Raw genomic sequence first — 22,300 nt, forward strand, 5'->3', positions numbered from 1 at the left:
AGTATATTATGGTTCTGATTTTTATTTTTTATTTTCATTTTTTTTTACATCTGATAACTACCTCATATTATGTCTCTCTGATCCTCTTTCCAGTTCACACTTACTTCTACAAAGGAAAGGACTATTGGAAATTTGACAACCAGAAGCTAACAGTGGAACCTGGCTACCCGAAGTCTATCCTTAAGGATTGGATGGGTTGTGACCAAACGGAAGCAGAGAAGAACAAGGACAGACACCTCCCCCATGATGATGTTGACATCATGGTTGCCATAAATGATGTGCCAAGCACCGTAAATGCAATTGCTGTGGTAATCCCATGCATTCTGTCTCTGTGCATCTTGGTCCTCATTTACACCATCTTCCAGTTTAAAAACAAAAGTGTCCCACAACCTGTGACCTACTATAAACAGCCAGTGCAGGAATGGGTATGACAGACTAGGGAACACTGCAAAGTTAAACACTAAAAATGCTAGTGAGGGCTAACATGACAATGTTCAGAAGCACCTACACAACCAGTGCCTGTTTACTGCATTGTAATGCGAGAGGTGGGGATTGAATCATTGTCGAGTCCATGTCCTTCCATCTGGAACTAAACTTTGAACAATTTCCTTTTTTTTTTTTTTTTAGCCAAAAGCACAGGTTTGCTAGGCTTTAACTGATTGGTGGCTTGCAGAGACAGGAGCTTAACCAATGCTTTGGCCTTACACTGCTACTGTAAAACCTTCTTTCCCATTCTCTCACAACCTGGGAGTCTGAGGACCACCACAGTGAATACTAACCATCATGATTCCAAGGAGCACAAGAGGAACGATGGTCAGATTTCAGCAAAAGTATATTCGTTATATGTGCTCAACATGGACTTGTAAAGGAATTTAAAAAATTGTTGGAGAATATGTCAGAAGAATGAAACAAAAATAAGAGAGTGATTCTTTGTTAAAGACTTGAATAACATAACATTATCGGTAGAAAGGCTGTAGAAAAGTATTCAAAGGTGGCTTTGTGTATCTTGTAGTCTTTTATCATGTCTTGGACATTACATTAGTATATCTATATCTATCTATCTATCTATCTATAGATAGTGAGGTCCAAAGGTCTGAGACCATATTGTTTTATTGTTTTAAAACTGGAAATACTAGAAGGTTTAATAATTTAAAATAAAGAATATTTAAAATAAAGAAAGTATTCGATATTTTGAGCATGTTAACTGCTTTATACAAAAGGGTCAGATTTTCCTCATGTCTAATGTCTTCTATTGAAGCATGTGTTCAAACAGCACTCGCACAAATATGTGGAGTCTAGTTTGAAAGCAAAACTTCATGTAAATATTTTGAAGATTCTAATTTTTATTCAACTAATTATTTAGTTCTTGTCAATAATATGGAAATTATTGTATTAAAAAAATATGCAAAATTGAATTTTACTAGTGGTCTAAGACTTTTGGACCCCACTGTATGACCTAGGAAAGAAATTTGTATGTGGAATCATTAAGGAAAATGCAAGTACGGAATCACTTGTGGGTGTTTTTTTTTTTTTTTGAGGGTTTGAATTGTGTAGTGGGGAGGCATCAAAAACAGCATTTATGCATATACTTCCCTTATGTTATATGATGCTATTATTATGTTAACTACCCGACAAGATTCTTCATGAAAGTGAATTTTTGCAGTCTGTTTCCACACGAGTATCATTTGAAATTTTGCTAACATGACATACCGTCGATTGACCAGCTTATGATTCATTTACACTGAATATTAGTAATTATTCCATTTTGTAATTATACCGTTTTGATGCCCTAAACCACCACTATTTCTTATACCTGAATGCAGTGCACAGGCACTATCAAGTGTCCTTTGGGTGAGTTTTTATAGATTTTATAGATTTGTTTTTCATTAATGTATAGGTTACTATCCCTTCATATCAGCACTGCTAATGCAGCTCCCCCAACAAATATGCAAATATGTTTGACCTGAAACATTTTAGTGGCTCAAAGTCCCATTTTTAATGTGACATGAATATTTTTCCAAATATGCTGGATTTTGCATGTGGTACTAACTTTGCCACATCCACATAACAAACTGTGGGAAGTATAGGATGTGGTGATCATGTTAACCTTATCAAAATATATATATCTTTTGGTTTTTATTACTACATTCTACAACCTTTTTGTAGCCATGACATATTTCTAAGTGTAACCAGGCTCTATGTGTAACTTTTTAGGAGTACTAATTTGGTGAGCATTATAAAACATTGCTAAATCCAATTCAATTTAAATTTGGTGATATTAACATTTAGCAAAATTCCCAGTTCCTATCCAGAGTTTTTTTAGAGGCTAAAATATTGTAAAGGTGAAAATACCGTAGCTTCAGGTCTAGGGTTTGATCCTGAGCTCAGGTTGCTATCACTGTGGAGTTTTGCATGTTCCACCCATGGCACAATATTTTTAAATGGGGTGTCTGGTTTTCTCACCCCTGCCAGTAGATAGAGAGGCTACAATAAATTGCCAGTAAAAGAATCCAGGGTGTATTCCCATTTTGTGCCCAGTGTTATTGGGATAGGCTTCAGAGACCCCCAAAGTGTTTAAGCAGTTACTGAAGAAGAATGAATCAGCTTCTGCTTATTTTAAATTGTGGATCGTCTTGTTTGTCATTTTGGTACATGTTACTCTGAAAGGTTAGCAAAAGAATTTTTAGTCACAATGTGTGTCATTGATGTGAGAATGACATAAAACATGAGAGAAACTTTTTGAAAAACACTTGAAGCATAGGTGAAACTGTATGTATTGACAAACTCTGTTAAAATACAGTAAGAAATACCTCTTTTTTTAGATTTCTGATGAGATAAAGCTTTCCTTTCATTCTGAAATCTTTGCGTTTCCTGCAAGCCTAAAAATAAGGGCATTTGCCTTTTAAAAAACGATTTCAGCTATTTTTAATTGTTTTAGTCATTAACAATTCTTACCAACTAGCTAGTTCTCAAGTATCACACAAAGGCTACCAACCAGAGAAGGTTAGGGACAGTACTCAAAACACATCTTCTCAATCTGCTGCTCAAGCTACGTCAGATGGCAGCGGAACACACTCAGAACACACTTGAAGGAAAACACTATAAGCTGAAAATTTATGGAGCAAAGTGATAACTGCCCTGTATTACATTCACGATGACCACTCCTGTGTAGTGTCACTGACTAACATGGGAGAGTTATACCATCTTGTCTCCTGGTCAAACTTTTTGAATGCTCTACTGTTGTGCCACACTTTGTTGAACTCTTTTTGCATTTTATTTCTCTCACAAATCATAACTAATTTACAATTCAGTGAGGCTTCAATGGGAGGTTTCAGATTTGTCTCTTTCTTTTTATCTTTCTTTCTAGTTTGCAACCCAGATTCTGTGTAACTATTTGTTCTATCTACAGTAGATACAGCTTAGATGTGTATTAGGCTGTGTTACTTCTATGCCTCCACACTTGATGTATTGGCACCATATTGCATCTGGGCAGATGACAGGTTGTTTTACATCATATGCAGTCCAAGGTCTGTTGTAAATGGCTTCGGTAGCTGGACAGTAAAGGTTACACTATCTGGAAGGTTGTAAGCACAGGTCCCAAGAATTCAAGAGGAAATGCAACCCTCGACTGCTCAGTTACTGTATGTGCCTAGAATAGAATCTGCCTTACTTGTAATTGGTTTTACATAAAAGCATCTGGTAATTGAGTAAATGTAAATTATACATATTCTGCTAGCATTAGATATGTCTGGGAAGAAAAGTTTTTCTGTTTGTTTGTCTGCCATAAGATGTCTTCTAGGCCTTTTTTTGTGCCTCGTCTTAAGTTTTGCCATGGCCTAGTTAATTTAAAGGAATTACAAGGATACATTTTTAAATTAGAATTTAATTTCCATTTCTCCTCTTGGTAGATGTCTATCTCTCTATCACATATTTTACTGTTTTTAAATTTACTTTCAGGGCTTGTCTATGGGTAGACAAATGGCACAAATGCAGTAAAGGCGGGGTCTGCGTTATTGTCATACCATTGTCACTACCTGGTAGTGCCAGTCTGCAATGTAGCAAGGAGGTGTTCTGTATTATGAGTACAGGAAGTCCTAGGCAGGATTTATTTAAATGGAACACACTGTGCTGACCGTCTTTCTCCACTTTGCATGGTCCGATGAACTAGCTTTGGGTGTAAAGAATAAAAAGACAATAGGAAAATTTGGTTGAGTTATAGCACAAAAATGTGTGTTCCATGTTTTACATTTTTTGATGTCCTTTTATAAAATCTCCAGGTACTTTGTATATTCTGCATAAATAAAACCTTTGGATTGATTCAGTTGATTATAGGATGGTCATGGAATGAAAACATAACTGTTTTAGTCTTCTATTCATTTACATTTATGGCGTTTCGCCGTTGCCCTTATTCAGAGCGACGTACAAAATGCTTTAAAGTCTATATCAATGAATACACTGATACTGTTTCACTAGTATATTACCACCCAACAGAGTCTAAAACTCTGTTGGGTGGTAATATAGCACACAGATAATCAATTTTGTAAATAAACAAGCAGAAAAAAATAATAGGTGCAAAAAAAGAAATAATAGGTGCTAGTTTTAAGTATTTCAGGAAAAAAATAACCCATCTTCAAACCCGTCAATAACTTCAAACCCATCATTTGAAGGCAGCCAGTGATTCACTTGTTCGGACATACAGGGGAAGTCCATTCCGCCACCCGGGTCCCAAAACAGAGAAGTCTTTATGCATACCTACCCTGAGACATGGTGGGACCATTAGATTTTAAGACTGAAAAGGGTCAACACATACAGTACATTCAGTCATTCCCTGTATGATAATTAGGACAACAAGACGCACAAATAATAACTTCTGGATGACATTTGCTTTTATAAATATGAATTTCTATACTGTGTGCTTAAAAAAGACAGAATGGCCCTTGTCCCATGCATTAATGAAATACAGGAAGGTATGAAGGAATGGATTTTGAGTCTTCTTTTTTTTTTTTTTGGAATTCCTGTACTGTAAAAAAAGAACTCAAAAATAGAATTGCCTCAGATTATTTACTTCAAATATGATAACCATGTTAACAAATTGTGGTACCAGCAATATAAGTGACTAATGTGTATGGTAAATAAATGTTAAAGGGGGATGAATTCAAATCTAGACACAAACTTAAGTTAAGCCGATTACAGAAGAAAGCCGATACTATGAGGTCTACATAATGTTATTTTGATTAACGTGAAAAGATTTGCATGGAACTTTAGAGAAGATAGGCAGAATAGTACATAGAATAGGTATAATGATGTTCAACAACACAATACTGTTCTCAATTCTTATTTGTCAAAAGTTGGTGAATAATTATCTAGAATTGAAATCACATGTTTATATTAATACATTAATCCATTATTGTTTCTATTGTTATTGTTACATCTTTTTTCAAAAGAACTTGCATGGACATAATTTAAGGCCAATAATGAATGGATTTTAAAAGAAAAACGTAATTGTTGACATAGGAGGCTTAGTGTCAATACTTTGAAGCAGTTAGTAATCATTCCACCATAGTAGAGGTCTCAAGACAGTGTATTGTGCTTTACTTTTTTTTTTTTTGTCTTAACATTCAATATAAATCAAAGAAAGGGAGAAAAGGAGAGGCTGATGAAAGAACTGTTTCTATTTGTTATAAACATAACTAATATCTGGAACAAATTTTTTCACAGATTTTTTACAACAATAAATCTAACTATAAATGGTTTAAAAAAAAAACCTACACTAATAAAAACATTGCTGTAACTAAATTAATTAATTATTTGCAAAGCTTAAATGATTACTTGTCTAACACTATATCTGATTTAATTAAATCTACATTTATCGACTTCTAAATATGTACTAACCTACATTGTAACCAATTTGCTTAATAATCAATTCTCAATGTGCAGCTGGGTTTAGTCATTATCAAATAAAAAAAATCCCCTATAAACAATGGACAAAGATTATAACGTATATGTTAAAATTCTGTGTGAATTATTACCACTCTAAATTTGTCAATTATATTATTAATGACTGACGGACCATATGAATCCATGATGCCACTCATCCCTTTTTCTGTTTTACTCTTGGGTCTTCTGCTAAAACTGGACATGTCATTGGAGATTCAAATTATTGCCAGGAGACATACATAATTTTAAAAAATATATGTCTAATTTCTATGGGGGGAAAAATGTTTTAAGTAAAAGCGAAGCCATGCCAGTACAGGTTTGTTCTGGGAAATAATATGTGTGTATACACACACACACACAAAGAAAAAAGGGAATATGAATATTCTCTGCTGATATTGCCTCATTTTACCGTGTGATGGTGGTACTGGATGACAGCCACTCTTAACCTCTACCTGCTGTTGCCTTTGGTTTCTATACTCCTTTTAACAGACTAACAATAAACAAAGAGGGCAAACAAACATATCAGAGCTTGTTTAGAACTTTACACAAATGAATTTATGTTCTTTGTCTACGGAGGATTGATTACAACTGACATTTTATCTGATAAAGCTTTAATGTTTGATTTTTTTTTTAAATTTTCAATGTATTTAATGTACATAGACTTTTGCTTAATTTTAATGAATTTATGAAGGAAACGGTTATTTAGTCAAAACAACAGAGAATTTGTCTGTTTGGCTTTTTGATATTGTCTAATTTCTGGGTCAAATGTTTCTCAGCCTCACGCATGGATCATGTAAATACAAAGTTAGTAGAGGACATTTTGTATTTTTCTTTCACTCACTAAGAGTAGCATATAAAATTGTACACACCATATTCAATACTGTCATTTCGAACAATGGCAATCATTTTTTAATTAATCTATCAATACTTAAGCTTTATTTGCAAAAGTTTGCCTTTTCAGCGCCATGGAGATTGAAATGTTATTTTTTTTTGTTTGTTTGTTTAATTTTAAGTTTTACAAGGTGTACCTAAAAAACCCCACCATTGCTATGTCCTATTCCTGATTTCAATAAAAGCAAAAATGATCTGTTATTGAATATTTGCTTCTAGGAAATAAGATTTTTTTTTATGTGTAAAACTGCATAGTGTAACAGTATGGAACAGTACAATTCAGGTTTTATATAAACTGGAACATTTAGCATGCCCGGTAGCAGTGTTTGTGTATGAGATTGTATGTTCTATCCTTTATATAGTTATAGCTAGTAGTCAAGTATAGTATAGTTAAGTATAATAGGCTTCGTGTGTCCCAAATCTCTGAAGTTCCACTCTGAAACATTAAAAACACTCAGCCACATAAATAGGAACACATGGGGATCAGTACAATGCACATCATGCAAATAATTCACCATAACATCCATGTAACTCATATAAGAACTCTCTACAACCATGGTGAGCAGACATTCTCAGAATGCACAACACATTAAACCTTGAGTCAAATGTGCTACAACAGCAGAAGACAAGTCAAGTCAAGAAGCTTTTATTGTCATGTGATCATTTTATTGACCACATCTGAGAACACTCCTTTCAGCCAGGAATCTGAGACTTCCATGAGCAGAGGTTCAGTGAAATGACTCAAAGGTTGGAAAAGCAACATCTGATCTTCCATTCTTAAATTGTTCAGTTCAATGATGCATTTTCATTATTATGGTTGTGTTCCATACTGACATCACAAGACAAGACTGATAGCACAGTAGTACACATCGTTAATTTAAGTAAAATATTATTTCAAACATAACGACTCATTTTACTTTTAGTGAAAAACAAAAACTCAACATTTATATTAATAACAGTCATATAAACAAGAAATCCTTGGAGAGACACAGAAAAGCCAGTCAGCAATATTTGAGATGAGATTCACAATGGTGTTGACACTGTACTTAGCATTTAATTCGAAGCTTTGGAGCCTTATGTGTTTGAGCTGAGTGTATAGACAACGATGTGAGACAGCAAGTGTAAAGCACAAGAAATGTGTTTATAAATGCTACTTAAGCTTCAAGATATCATCCATTTCCTTGATTTGGCACTTAGAGAAGTGATCACATATCTCATAGGCCCCTAATACCAGTTTGTACACGAGATCATGAATCTCATGTCATCTACCTTCTTGCTACCCATTTTGCACTGAGGAAGTTCAGGCACTGCTTCCATTGAATCAGTCTTGTGTTCTGTTTTAAGATCCTGTTTGGTTGGTGTTTCATTTCCTTGGGAGGATGGACTGCTTGGAGTCTTTTTACTCTGATTCCTCTGGCTATGACGTGGGGAACTGGAACTTGAATCCATGACTGCAGAAGAAGAAATCAGAGCATTATATTGTTTCAAAGATCTGAACTTAAATGATCTATGCTATGGTGCTATGTAAGAGGTCTGATACAAGAGGAATGATACAAATGCTGGAAGCATTCTGGGTCTCCCTGTTCTCAGTGTCACCCCTAGGTAAATATCAATCCAAGGAAGGTCTTTCCGTTCAGTGCATATTAAGGTTTTTTTTTTTGGAAATGAAAAATATCTGGTCACTAGTCTTCAAGTAACTTTGGCTTGAAGTGGCTTGGCTTGATGTGGCGTGGCTTGGCTTGAAGTGCCTTGTCTTGAACTGGCTTGGCCCAATAACTACACACCTAACATACAAACATTCCATAAAAAATGAAATGTACACGCATCCTGCGTCCATCGCTGTTATGATGTAAGGATGCTGATGAAAGCTGATGTGTGTGAAATGCGTTTACACCACACACACACACATACGTACTTACTTACTTACTTACTTACTTACTTACTAACCCTCTCTGATTAGCTTGCAGTGTTTCCAGGCAAAAGAAATGTGCAGCGGCTGCAGTGACGTCCGTTGAACCGATGGTGAGCTAATCACGGCCTTGAAGGTAACTTGACGTCATAACGTGCGGTTTAACCTGATTGGTTGACAAATCAGCCTGGCTAACAAGCTGTTGCTATGCAGACGAGTGGGTGTTAAAGCTCTAGCATATCATAATTCTCAGTCTTTAGCAATGTATATACACAACCATTATATTAATAAACATATTCCTATTTTATGTCCCTTGCTTATTATATAAAATAATACAATAAAATTAATTACCAATAAACTAAGCAAACTTATCTGTAAACATGTCTTAAAAAAGAAAAACACCTTGGTAAACACAGCGAAACATAGGAACGTATCCCATCATCCACAGCGCACTGCGTTGCAGGGTTGCCAGTAGTGAACATATCCAACCATGGTCGTAGCAGACTAATAGACGATTTAAAGTAGTCCGAAAACAAAGCGATATTGAATACAATTTTAGTAAATTACTATAACTCTCTCTCTCTCTCTTTATATATATATATATATATATATATATATATATATATATATATATATATATATATATATATATATATATATATATCTCACTATATATAGTCTGTACCGAGGAGAACAGAAGTGTATAACTAAATATATTGTTGTAACGTATCCAATCCATTTTAACCACTAACAAAAACCCTCGGCAGGGGTCGCAAAAAAAAGTAACACATAATATCCCGGAAAATAGAGCATCTGGCAACATTGTGTAGAAAACTCTAACGTGCTTACGTACAGACGTTGTTGAGGAAGTGAACACGTGTATCACGAGTCCACACTCATCAGGAAGGTTTGGCCCACTTCGTGGTAAATATAATATATGTATTTTTCTTCATATCTACATGGCTCAGTATAGTAGAATCGGCGTGTATGAATCATATCATAATCTGGTACAAAATAAAAAGCTGGAACAACTCCTAAAGTCCAGTTTCTGGAATGATCAGTAGCTGGTTTGCTAATAGAGTTAGCCAAATATGTTGTACACAACTTCATGGCATCTGTGTGTTCCAAGAAGCGGCGCTTACTGTGAGCTTGTGATTGACCAAAAAAATAAGCCATTATTTATGTTACTGCCAATATAATGTAGTCATATACAGCATACAATAGTCTAGACATACATACACACCATAAACTAGGCTTCTGAAGCTTATAACAGGCCTGAAATTTACTGTGAAATACATTCCTCTGAGCTCACAGTAAACACTTGCTGTGTGGATGTAAAAGTTCAAATATAAAGCTCTTTTAATAAAACTTTTGGACAAAACACTTTTAGTGAAAAGTGGGATTTGAGTTATTAAGATTTGGATATTTATTGTCATGCCAGCTAGTAAGTAGAAAAAATAAATCACAGACCTTTTTTGGCTTTGCTTCTTTCACCTCTTGGGGTGCTACAGTCTCTACATTGAGAACATAGATCATGTACATAAGCAATATATTTGACAGTTTATGGCTGGAACGGAAAAAAAACACTGTCTCATTATATTTATGGAACATATAGTATTTCACTCATAATTTTATTTATTTGGTTAGATATTTCTCTAGGCACCTGATGGACATCTCCTTGAAATGCATTGAATAAGCACCCACCCTTTATTCTGCAGTTCTATTCTGTAGGTGGTGGTAGGGCTCCACTAGCATGTTTTCCAGATCTTCTATTTATTTAGCTACAAAATAAATTTAAAATTCTGCAATGTGCAAGGGTCGAGCTTTATTATAGATTAGAACTACAGATTTAGGACTTAATTTAGGTATTTAAATTTACGGCATTTAGCAGACACCTTTATCCAGAGTGACTTGCAACTGAGGGTTAAGGGCCTTGGTCAGGGGCCCAGCAGTGGCAGCTTGGTGGACCTGGGGTTTGAACCCGTGACCTTCCGATCAGTAGCCCAACATCTTAACCACTGAGCTATATGTCCAAATTGTATTTCAGGTCATATTGCTGGGTCTGATGTGTGAAAAGTTCGTTTTTGTTCTCATATAGCTTATCTCAAACTAATATATAATATTGTAGTCATTGTATTGGGAATTAAATAGCCATGGCACCACGTAACACTATGGTAGTGGGGGAACGTTGGTGTGTACTGTGTACTGCAGCAGCTGTAAAGGATTGAAATGACAATAAAAGCTTTTTGACTTCAAGACCTCCATAGCATTTTGGTTGACATTTACCCTGATTATACCCAGGTTAGTTGTTATACGGTTTGTACCTCAGTTAAACATCCTTCCTGTTCCACAGTTTCTGGTCATTGTGATCCTGTCTTTGGCACTTCTCTATCAGAATGGCAGTCAGAACATCATTTGAGAAGAACAATGAAATTGGCTGCTTTGCTAAGCTCACCAACACATACTGCTTAGTTGCAATAGGTGGCTCAGAAAACTTCTACAGGTAAGTTCTCTATCAGTCTGTAAATGACTGCATGTAATTCTTAAAATGTAGACCTACTTCAAAATGTAGGTCCTGAACATGACTCTGTGTAAGATTTGTAAGTAAACACTGGTCAATATTTGTAGTGTTTTTGAAGGTGAACTGTCGGAAACAATCCCAGTGGTGCATGCATCTATAGCAGGATGCCGAATCATCGGGAGGATGTGTGTGGGTAAGTTTGATCTGTTATCATGAGGTGTAGGAGTAGGTGTACAAGCGTTAATTAATTATCTGTAACATTAGCTCTGACAGTAGTGTAATAAAATCACCATTTTATCTTAACATGCTCATAATTTCTATATTCATATTTTATATACTTTATTCATTCAATATTCATTCTGTCTATATAGTATCCCATCATCTGCATTTTTTCTTGTGTAGTTTGTGTAGTATTGTGGTATTTATGTCTGTACTTTTGAGAGTCACAAACTGCTGGAACCAAATTCCTTGTGTGTGTCAACAGACTTGGCCAATAAATCTGATTCTGATTATAATGGAGTGATGTTTTTGTAGTATCAGCTTGATCACAGGGACTTATGCTGGATATTTAATGTAATAAAATGATATGTAATGCATTGCATTGTCAGCACTTTCTAATGGTTAGTATAACAGCATGCCCCACCGTGCTTTATACCTTACTTATTACAGTCCCTTCAAAAATTGATGTCGAGATAATACTTGTGGTGATAATTGTTTGATTCTGGGAAAACTTTGCTGTTGATGTCTTGATGTCTTGAATTGTATCAAGAGGAATCAGACTGTGAAAATGAACCTTTTAGTGTGCGTTCACAAATCAATGTGTTCATAACTGCATTCACCATTATCCGTGGTCCTGATTTTTGCCACAAATCTTACTTTTATTTCATAGGAAACCGTCATGGACTTCTTGTGCCCAACAACACGACAGATCAGGAGCTGCAGCATATAAGGAACTCCTTGCCAGATGCTGTGCGCATTCAGAGAGTAGAGGAGCGATTGTCCGCACTCGGCAATGTCATCGCTTGCAACGACTATGTGGCTCTAGTTCACCCTGACCTTGACAGGGTCAGAATAGTTTTTGTACTCCAAGACTAAGAATAAATCAAAACTTACTGTTGTTTGTATTAAAACCACGTAATAGATTTTAGTAGAATGTGTGAATGAGTGTCACAACTAAAAATAAATGTGGCAAAGTATGTACAATATTGAACACAATGGCAGTAGTAGAATCAAAATTAGATTTAAATTTAAGTAATTTGCTCAGCAGGCCCAGGTGTAAAATACGGTGTGTCCTCTGACCTAATTTCCAGTTTGATTAACAGCTACTGTGCTGCACAGGAAACAGAAGAGATTCTGGCTGACACGCTTAAAGTGGAGGTGTTCAGGCAGACGGTGGCTGAGCAGGTGCTTGTGGGTAGTTACTGTGCCTTCAGTAACCAGGGAGGGCTTGTGCACCCTAAAACATCTATTGAAGACCAAGATGAGCTCTCATCACTCCTGCAAGTGCCTTTAGTTGTGAGTGAATGCCTTTCTCTTCCTTCTCAAATTGCATATTAATCTTGTATTAATACACAGCAGTTTTTTGGTACATTGTTCTCAATGAACAGTTACACAATTGTGAAATTTTATTTTACCGTTATACTGAGTTTGGTTCTAATATTGTTTCTATTTGTAAAGACTCAGTTAGAAAATGTTTTGTTTAAGTGCTTATCTTTCTCAACTTATTTATTTATTATTAAGTTCAGTGCAGTTAACTGGGATCTTGTTTCAGGCAGGTACTATAAACCGGGGAAGCGAGGTGATCGCAGCTGGCATGGTGGTGAATGACTGGTGTGCCTTCTGTGGTTTAGATACCACGAGCACAGAGCTGTCTGTCATTGAGAGTGTATTCAGGCTGAGTGAGGCTCAACTGAGCACCATAGCCACCACCATGAGGGACTCGCTTATTGACAGGTACAATACACAGTTTTAGTGATTTGCATAACCTTGTGTTATTTGTTTGACAAAGTATTTAATAAAACACATATTAAAAAGGTAAGAACACTAACAACATGACATTTTACATTTGGGACAGCACACGATTCAGATCTATTGGAAAAGCAGTACTAGTGAGGATGTGTGTTCAGTGTTAATGGGAATGTTTTTGTGTTCCAGCCTCACATAAATTCTGCATTTAAAAAAAAATGTTTTGGAAATGGGTTGAATGCCAGACCAGGATGTGGACATCACCATCAAGTGCAACGTTTCCATCTCGTCCTGGACACATCTCTAGGGATGCATGTACACTCACTTTGTTTCATTCTCATGTTTTGTATTGTATAAACCGATGTTAAATATATTGGACAAATCCAGTTTCCAACATTAAATTTCATTCGTAAATCTGCAGAAACAAAATGTGAGGTAAAAAGTTTCCCATGTAAAATAGTCATGGATTGAAGAGTTTTAATGTCACTTTTTGTGTTTGTGTAGTGCAGTATCATTAAAACTTTGGTTAACACTCATTCTGATGTTTCGAGAATTTTTGCTTCACCTCGTGTTGTTTCATGTCACTGCATGGCAATACATTTTGCATAAATTGGTTTATTTGACTGCTGGAAATGTAATATATTTACATTATATTTACAATGTAATATATTTAATTAGCTGATACAATATAATATTGTGCTAAATAACCTCAGGTTAATGTCAAATTTTGATCCATCAGATATACAATGACTGTTTGAAATCAGTTTTTATGACTTCACCACCTGGTGCTTATTGTACTTTATCTACTTTTCAGTGTTGATTACTTCTATAGATAGTGAAAGTGTATAATGCAGCACTGATGTTCTTTTCAGACTAAACTTGTTCACCCATCACCTCCCATGTGTTACTTTTTACTACAGTGAGTTACAATGTCATGTCACGAAAGCACTATTTTTGCAATTAATTCATTCAAATGACAGGGAGTCCATATGGTGGATAAGTGTGCACTTTATTGGCATTTTAATGTGGAAATATTCAAGCTCAAGTGTTTACCAGCATAGCTGTGCATAGCTGTGAAAAATGCAGTCTATTGGTTACTGTTTGCTTCATTCTTTGGTATTTTGTTTTTTCATCTACATCTATGCAGCAGTTACATTCAAGCAGGTTTTGCATCATAGAATGAAAAATAAAATAAAACACAGTAGGCAAAAAATATATAACTTTTGATAAATGCCACATTCACAAAGAACTGGATCACTAAGAAGTCTCCCAATTGTTTCTCCTCAAAACCTCTTTATAAAACTTCTGAGAGGAATTTTTTTGTATTTATAGTTTGTTAGGATCTCAGAAAAAGTACATTTAATGAGGGAAATGCAAAATACAATTTCAGGTGGGTCACAATAACATTAAAGTTTAAAATGTTCAGCACACTTCTAAATTTTGAAGTGACAAAATGACTCGGTTTATTTTAACAAACATACAAAGTTCTTAACTCATATAATAAGCAAAATAATAAAAGGCAAAAAGTGGTATGCAGTTCGTAGCACATACATGTAAGGCCATTCAAGGTTGAGCAGAAACATGCATTCTAATGACTAAAAGCCCTCCACATGATATTACTACTGCAGTGCTTTGGAGAAACCCCCATGAAATTTTGGAAGTGCAGACTGTGTGTTACATTTTTCTTAAGGCCATTTTTGCACATTAAATCTGTCAGCACAGTCTTGAAACTCTGTATTGGAAAGATGGTTTTCATTTTCCTCTCACAACTCTTTGAACTACATTCACCAGGCACTTAACAACAAGTGTACACCTGCATGTTCATGCAGTTACATAGTCAGCCAGTCACATGGCAGCACAGAACCTAAAACATACAGATACAGGTTAAGACCTTCAATTAATGTTCATATCAAACATTAAAATGAGAAAAGGTGATTTTTAACTGTTGCATGGTTGCTGGTGCCAGAGTTTTTGATTATTTCTTAATCTGCAATTGCATTGTATTAATCACATGCTACATTCTCTACAGTTCATATAGAATGGTGCGGAAAACTAAAAAAAAAAAAAGACTGGAAAAACCCATGTGCCCATGATGGCCTCAGATGGCAGATGTGAACATCCCAGAGGAGCAGGAGTTTATAAAAAACTCACCCAGCACCATGACACAGGTTTATTTTCACTATTCTGTTGTGAAATGTGGACATAAACTGAAGCTATAGGCATGAAATTATGCATTATGCTGCTGCCACAGGACTGGCTGATGGTTATACTGCAAGTTGTGTGGGTGTTCCTAGTGAAGTAATTGGGTGGCGAGTTTATAATGCAGGAGTTGGCATATGCAGCACAAGGGACACATTTAAACCCCCCTACTCATGAACACAGAAATGTACTTGGCAATTTTCACAATCAATTTACTGAACTGTTAGCTAAACTAGCTAAATAGATTGTGTCATACTGATCTTGGTAACTTCAGGCAGAACGAACTAACACTACCATGTAGAACATTAGCACATTAATACACTTATAACAGTTCCATCCACAAACTTCAGAACTTCAAAATAAATTTTGAATTCACTTAGCTAGTAAAATTCTGAAGTTGGCAGGGGGAAGTCAAATAGTGATTGTCAAAAACTTTAGAGAAACAGTAACTGTACTGGAATGCAGCCCTGGTGTTGGTCAGGCTTACACTTTCATTTTTTGTATTTTTTATCAAGAAGGCCATTGAAAAAGATTTTTAGATTTTTGCATGGGTGACATAAATTCATAATTTCATTAAAGGCAAAGGTACCACACCGCAGCGGCAACCTCAATAATACTGGATATACAGTACAGAAAAGGTTTTTAGATCAATGTGAAGGTCACAAGCAAAGTTATTGTAAATAAAAAAATGTATAATTTGATACACACACCAAATTATTCTGTCATCTCTTTTTAAAACTTAAACTTTGTTCTGTGCTAATAACAGTAGCTGATACAATCATTAGAATTGTAAAAACACAGTGATGTCTGGTAATATCTGGCCAAGAAACAGACTAGAACAAAGGCTATTCCAATGTCTGATGCCATAAATATCATCATTGCATAATCAAACACAATATATTTTTAATTTGCATCCCTGGGCAATTGCATAAGTAGATATTGGCAATTGTAAATAATAATAATAATAATAATAATAATAATAATAATAATAATAATAATAATAATAATAATAAAATATAGATGTAGCTATATTACATTTCCTTGAAACCCACTTATATCTTGTCAAACTTAGAAAAACTTTAACAAAACTCTGTCCATAAGTAATATTGAGTCCATCTTTCATTATTCAATTTCAGCATGTCTAGTGCTCTAAAGTACAAAAGAGGGGAAAATAAAAAAAAAAATATACAGCATGGCATCTGTGTAGAAAGTTGTATTGATGAATGGTTGTAGTCTCTTTGAGGGAAGGTCTCAAGATTTAGACACTCCGGCTAGTTGTGATCTTTTAAGTCAAACCTGACATTGAGAGAATGGAGACATTTGTTAAGACAAGGAACATTTACAGGGTTGCAATACAAGTCAGAAGTTTTAGTGCACATTAGTTCTACACATCAATTAGCTAAAACATGACCACCTTTTTAATAAACATTCATGAGCACCTTGTTACCTTGTTGAATGTTTAATTCAAATACCATTAAACACAATATATTTTTACAACTAATGACAATAAACTACTTTGTAGTTGTAATTAGGTAGCTAACTATAGTGTTGTAGCACATTAGAATTTGATTCACAGATATGAGATATGAAGAGATTCGGATGTAATACAGTCATATACAGAATCAAATTCTAAACTACCATCCGGAACCTGCACCATCTGTAAAGTTAAATGGATCAACTACTGGATAAATAGGCTTTTAGCTTCTCACACAGAGTGATTAGAGTTTGATCAGATACAGCAAGGTGTCAGAGCAAACCAGCTGTACTTCTTTATGTAACCTTGAGGTGGTGACCTTCTATGTAGCTTATAAAGTCCCTTGCGAAGTCACGCTTGTCAGAACTTTCCCATTTTCATCTTGTTGAAGTGTATTCAATGCACTATGAATCCCTATAATTAAAAAAAAAAAAAAAAGCAGACACAAGATCTTGTACATACTGTACTTTTGGATCTGCTTGCCTGCCATTTTTGAATAAAGCATTTACAGTACCTGCAACTGCAGCCAACTCTGTTGCCTGACAGCATACTTTGCCACAACATAAATGCAACAGAAATGCACCGGCAGCAAATTCTCCTCTCTCTTTATAAACTTCATGTGTTTTCTCTGATCTGATTTGTTAAAACTGTTCCATTTACATTAGGCCACATAAATGCGTTTTGGCGAATCGGATATCAATCTGATCTTTCTACTCCCGCCCAAAATGCTAATATATTTTACCTCTTTTCCGGGGTAATTGAAATGTATCAAGCTTTGGTGTATGCGGTTGCTACTAAAAACAGCACTTATTGTTTGTTGCATTTTCGCTGGCCGCAGCAGTGCATTTTAAGACCCAATGAGACACCTGGGTGAAAGATCGGAGCCAACGCTGGTGGGAAAACATATTTGTTTCTGGCGCGATGAACAACTCGCAAGTCACCTGCGAGTGACGTACTTCGGTTTGGGAGGAGTATAGTGCTGACGTATGTGGCTTGACCACCACATGCATTTACACCTGTCCAGTTTCATCTGAAATGCGTCCCAGACCACCTCCTGAAGTGGTTTGTACGATCGGATATATATCCGTCTCGAAACCGTTTCGAAGGGCATTTAGACCTGGTCTTTTTACGATCGGATAGCTATCAGATCACAGAAAACGCATGAAGTGACCAGGTGTAAAAACCCCCTTAGTTATATATATATCTGGATTTAAAAAATAACAAAACAGACTCCCTCAAACACATTTATCCCACAGCACACAGTGATCAGCATATTCTCCGGCAGTCATGCATGGTAGGACCATTATCCTGGGACATTGATCAGGACATCAAGAAGTGTCAAGTACATGCACAGCAGGTAAGACCAAGAACCAGCAACCCTGCATGAAAAACGGATCAGTTGGGCACACAGCTAACCTGCCATGGGAATCTTGGGTATTCACAAAACATACCTAAATAGCAGTGATCCCATATGATCATTCATGTACTCATGTTATCATATCCTGTCTGAGCCAAGGATCCCAGATCACTGCCTGCTGGCAAACCTGTTCTGTTCCCCACTCATCACCAACCATGGTAACACCTAGCCAGTTCAATGATCTCCCAATTTCCAAAGACAACACATTCATATTGGAAATCATTGATTGTTTGGGCTACCAGAGTCAGTCCATTGCCTGACCCTTGCCTGATTTTGACCAAGCTCACATACACACAATGTAAATGTTGTTTATGTGTGTGTGTGCATGTGTGCAAGCATATCATAGAACTTACCATTCTGTAACACTTGAGAGAAAGTCAATTTGTGCCAGATCAATTTCTGCCTATAAGCATGAAAGATATTAATTACATCATTATACTTCTTGAATGATTTAATGGCAGCTATTTTTTCAATGTTCAAGAACTGCTGACTCACCTGACCAATGATGTCTTTGTCTCGACTCATGAAGGATGAGCTGTGCTTTACACAGACACTGAGCACTCGTTGCCGAGCATCCTCGACACTCAGGTCAAACTCAAACCTGAGAAACAGTTTAGTCAGTGCACAACACACATATTCACCATTTACACAACAGCTCTGTGTTAGATTTTTAATCAATAACTGTGGTTGGTTTAACTGGGAATTGAAAATTATTATTATTATTATTATTATTATTATTATTATTATTATTATTATTATTATTATTATTATTAATGGCAATAATAATAATAATAATAATAATAATAATAATAATAATAATAATAATAATAATAATAATAATAATAGTGAAATATATATTAATAAATATAATGAAAAAAAACCTCATTATGATCTCATTATGTTCCCTCACATAATACATAGTACATACACATACATACCTCTCATTAAACTCAGGGTTCAAGTCTTTTTTCTTTACAGCAGTCTTTCTCTTTGTGGCTTTGCTTTTATCAGGCAGCAAAATCAAAGAGACATAAGTGTCTAAACCTTCTTTTGATGATGTCACCAAGCCTCTGAAATAAACACACAATCAAACAACGGGACTTCATTTTAAATGAGAAATATTCAGCATAGATAAATGTTTTAGCAGTGATTACTAATACTCTAATGCTGCTTGTTATATTAGGTGTTTTTTTCTTTTATTAATTCAATTCAATTTAAGTTTATTTGTATAGTGCTTTTTACAATTGACATTGTCTCAAAGCAACTTTACAGAACATAATCATAGAACAAAAATTTAATACAAAGAAAAAAAAAGATTAATATTAGATAGATTTAGTTCACAATGTGTATGTATTTATCCCCAATGAGCAAGTCTGAGGTGACTCAGGCAGCAGTGGCAAGGAAAAACTCCCTTAGATGGTAAAGGAAGAAAACTTGAGAGGAACCAGACTCAAAGGGGAACCCATCCTCATATGGGTGACACTGGAGGGTGTGATTATAAATATACAGTCTGACAAATGTTGTATTGATGCAAAATATCACATGGAGTTCACATCTCCTCTATAGTATCGCAGAGTACAAATACCATACAAAAATATGGGGTTGGCAGACTGACATTCTAAGCTTACTACATTAAAGAGACATGAGGTATATACAGTATACAGCTATACAGCTGAATTTAGCATCATTTATACATTGATTTGATACAATGGACATAGCCAAATGAATAGAATAAAAAGAAAAATAATAGACCTGCATCCATGAATAATCACAGTAAGTTTCTTCTGATAGGAAAGAGAAATCCTGATCTGTCCAGTGGTGGCCATCTGCTTATTGCTTAATACAGGACCAGCACCAAGTGCCAAAAGTGCTGCCATCTTAGAGTTCAGGATCTGCAATAAAATACATAACATGAACAATGATTAATTGCATTTTTTTTTCATAATATGCAGGCCTACTTTGAGTAGATGAATCACTTAATTCTTTCTTTTTTTGCTGTATAATTAATATCACTGTTAGATAATGTTAAAACCTTTAAAAATATGACATTTAAACTGAATGATAAGAGCTAAATGGTAAGACTGACTTACAGAGCATATCTGCAGGCAGTTCAGTTAAAAAAGCTCAATCATGCTTAATCAAATACTTGACCTAGCACTTTCTCCCCATTTGTTGTATGTGTGTATTTGTATGTGTGTATTAAAAAAAATTTGAACAGTGTTTTACGCTCATGATATCTTAAGTCTGTAACCTAGTGAACCAGAGACTTAAAAGCACTTTTGTACACCACTCTCGATCAGGGCGTCATCACACAGCGATGATTAATAACATTTATGTCAAGTAATTCAAATAAACAGCTTTTATAAAATGGAAATTGGTTTAATTCTGGTGGTGATATCAAAGAAACACTTTTAAGCTGCATGCAGAGATGGGTGCAAGCATATTTCAAATGTTTTAAAAAGGTATACAATATGTAAGGCCAAGTCAAAACACAGGCATGGGTCATGTGTTGAGCAGGATAAATTAGGCAATACAAGCACATAAATAAAGAGACAGGAAATACCAAAAATGATGGGCTTTGTCAAGCCAGAAACTGAGTGTACTTCACAGAGAATGTAGTGAATAAGTGCCTCATATATTTTGTTAGTGTTAGTGCGTGAAACAGAAAACTGGTGTGATTAAAAGTCTGGAGATTGGGACCTAATAATGGTGGTTTCTGGGGAAGTGATTTATGGTGCAGCCATGTTTGTAGGCATGCTCTGGAGATTGTGGTCCTGACACATTGCAAGGATTAATTCACTGTTTCAATACAATGCAAGGACACATTCTATCTATCTTTATTTTTTTTCCTGTTTAAATCATTCTCATGTCAGTATCAGCCTGGATGTTCTCAGAGGTGTGTGATATTTCATACCTTAAGTTCTGCTCTCAACAGGATCTGACTTTCAGCTAAAGCTCCATCTAAGCTCAGCCATTTGTCCAACATCAGTTCTTGCTGGGAAAGAAGCTCCTTCATTGGTAGAATCAGAGAACCCATTGGCTGATCCCATGCACTAGAGAGCTATGCAGGAAAAGTTAACAGGTTACAAATGATAAAATTATCACCAGATGAATTACCTGCCTTTAGAAAATAATAAATCCTTACTTTAATAACAAGCATGTCTTTGTTGGGGTCTTGAACCAGGAATTGAAATGCTTCATGCCACTGAGGAGATATTGAGCGCTCACACACCTGCAAAATAGACAGCAATGGAAAATATACACTATATTTAGTGCAAAGAAAGCCCATATGGATAATCTATAGTATACTGTGAGATTGCTGTTGATGATCTATTTACTCACTTATGCACTTAAATCTAAATCCATATCTGAATTTCAGTAAAACTGCACAAAGCAGAGAGAGAGAGAGAGAGAATATATAATTACAATTATTTTATTAAATTCCTTGCCTTTGTTTTGTAAGTCGTTCCCTCAAGCACAAGCTCAGCCCCAACTTTTGGTTCCTTCCCACTCTTCTTCAGCTAAAGATGCACACACAAAAAATGCATAAACATTTTCATAAACAAAATGTCCATATATGCTTGTGCGTTTGTGTCTAATATGTGTGTTTGTGTCTAACTCACAGGCAGTGCATGTGCTCTCTCAATAAGGACAAACAGTAGGGCAGCTGAAGGAACAGCTTTATTCTGGCTTGACTGGGAACTTTGCATCTGTAGCACCTGATAAACCATTTTACATAGTTTAAGATAAACATGCACACACGTAAGAATGGACAAATTTTCATTTTGACAAACATTCATTATTACAGTACGTACCTGCTGTAGTTTGTCTGATTGTGTTACCATGGGCAGCCATTCAAGAACCAGATGAAGACGGCCATGTTTAATGTCATTTAGAGAAAACCACTGCAACATAGAAAGACATCCATGTCATGGTTACTGCAATTCAGTTATGTTTTTTAAATTTACCAATAATTCCATAATAATA

General features: G+C 35.5%; 3 protein-coding genes and 1 long non-coding RNA gene across 4 annotated transcripts in view; 2 read left to right on the forward strand and 2 right to left on the reverse strand.

The window, feature by feature from the left end:
• Window positions 1–7,017, forward strand: part of mmp24 (matrix metallopeptidase 24) — a 33,355-nt gene extending 26,338 nt beyond the window's left edge. Inside the window, exon 9 of the mRNA XM_027147143.2 lies at window positions 94–7,017. Coding sequence (XP_027002944.2) covers window positions 94–431 — 338 coding nt within the window. The 3' untranslated portion in view covers window positions 432–7,017. The remainder of the gene's footprint in view (window positions 1–93) is intronic.
• Window positions 7,018–7,458: 441 nt separating this feature from the next.
• Window positions 7,459–9,133, reverse strand: LOC113643102. The gene is made up of 2 exons (XR_007140657.1): window positions 8,768–9,133; window positions 7,459–8,279 (listed from the first exon to the last, which is right to left on the reverse strand). It is a non-coding gene; the product is annotated as an uncharacterized LOC113643102 (long non-coding RNA).
• A 391-nt stretch (window positions 9,134–9,524) lies between these two features.
• eif6 (eukaryotic translation initiation factor 6) lies at window positions 9,525–13,759 on the forward strand. Its single transcript, XM_027147153.2, has 7 exons — window positions 9,525–9,661; window positions 11,091–11,240; window positions 11,366–11,451; window positions 12,148–12,323; window positions 12,597–12,773; window positions 13,030–13,211; window positions 13,413–13,759. The coding sequence occupies exons 2-7, from the start codon at window positions 11,134–11,136 to the stop codon at window positions 13,420–13,422; spliced, it is 738 nt and encodes a 245-aa protein (XP_027002954.1). The 5' UTR covers window positions 9,525–9,661; window positions 11,091–11,133; the 3' UTR covers window positions 13,423–13,759.
• A 454-nt stretch (window positions 13,760–14,213) lies between these two features.
• The window catches only part of esyt1b (extended synaptotagmin-like protein 1b), a 49,623-nt gene continuing 41,536 nt past the window's right edge, over window positions 14,214–22,300 (reverse strand). Inside the window, exons 43-52 of the mRNA XM_027147142.2 lie at window positions 22,129–22,218; window positions 21,937–22,032; window positions 21,763–21,834; window positions 21,459–21,545; window positions 21,228–21,374; window positions 20,066–20,205; window positions 19,252–19,383; window positions 18,809–18,914; window positions 18,667–18,716; window positions 14,214–16,718 (exon numbers count right to left, since the gene is read on the reverse strand). Of these exons, the coding sequence (XP_027002943.2) occupies window positions 16,694–16,718; window positions 18,667–18,716; window positions 18,809–18,914; window positions 19,252–19,383; window positions 20,066–20,205; window positions 21,228–21,374; window positions 21,459–21,545; window positions 21,763–21,834; window positions 21,937–22,032; window positions 22,129–22,218 (945 nt within the window). The 3' untranslated portion in view covers window positions 14,214–16,693. The remainder of the gene's footprint in view (window positions 16,719–18,666; window positions 18,717–18,808; window positions 18,915–19,251; window positions 19,384–20,065; window positions 20,206–21,227; window positions 21,375–21,458; window positions 21,546–21,762; window positions 21,835–21,936; window positions 22,033–22,128; window positions 22,219–22,300) is intronic.

This window comes from Tachysurus fulvidraco, chromosome 5 (genome assembly GCF_022655615.1).
Source record: "Tachysurus fulvidraco isolate hzauxx_2018 chromosome 5, HZAU_PFXX_2.0, whole genome shotgun sequence".
Classification (NCBI taxonomy): Eukaryota; Metazoa; Chordata; class Actinopteri; order Siluriformes; family Bagridae; genus Tachysurus; species Tachysurus fulvidraco.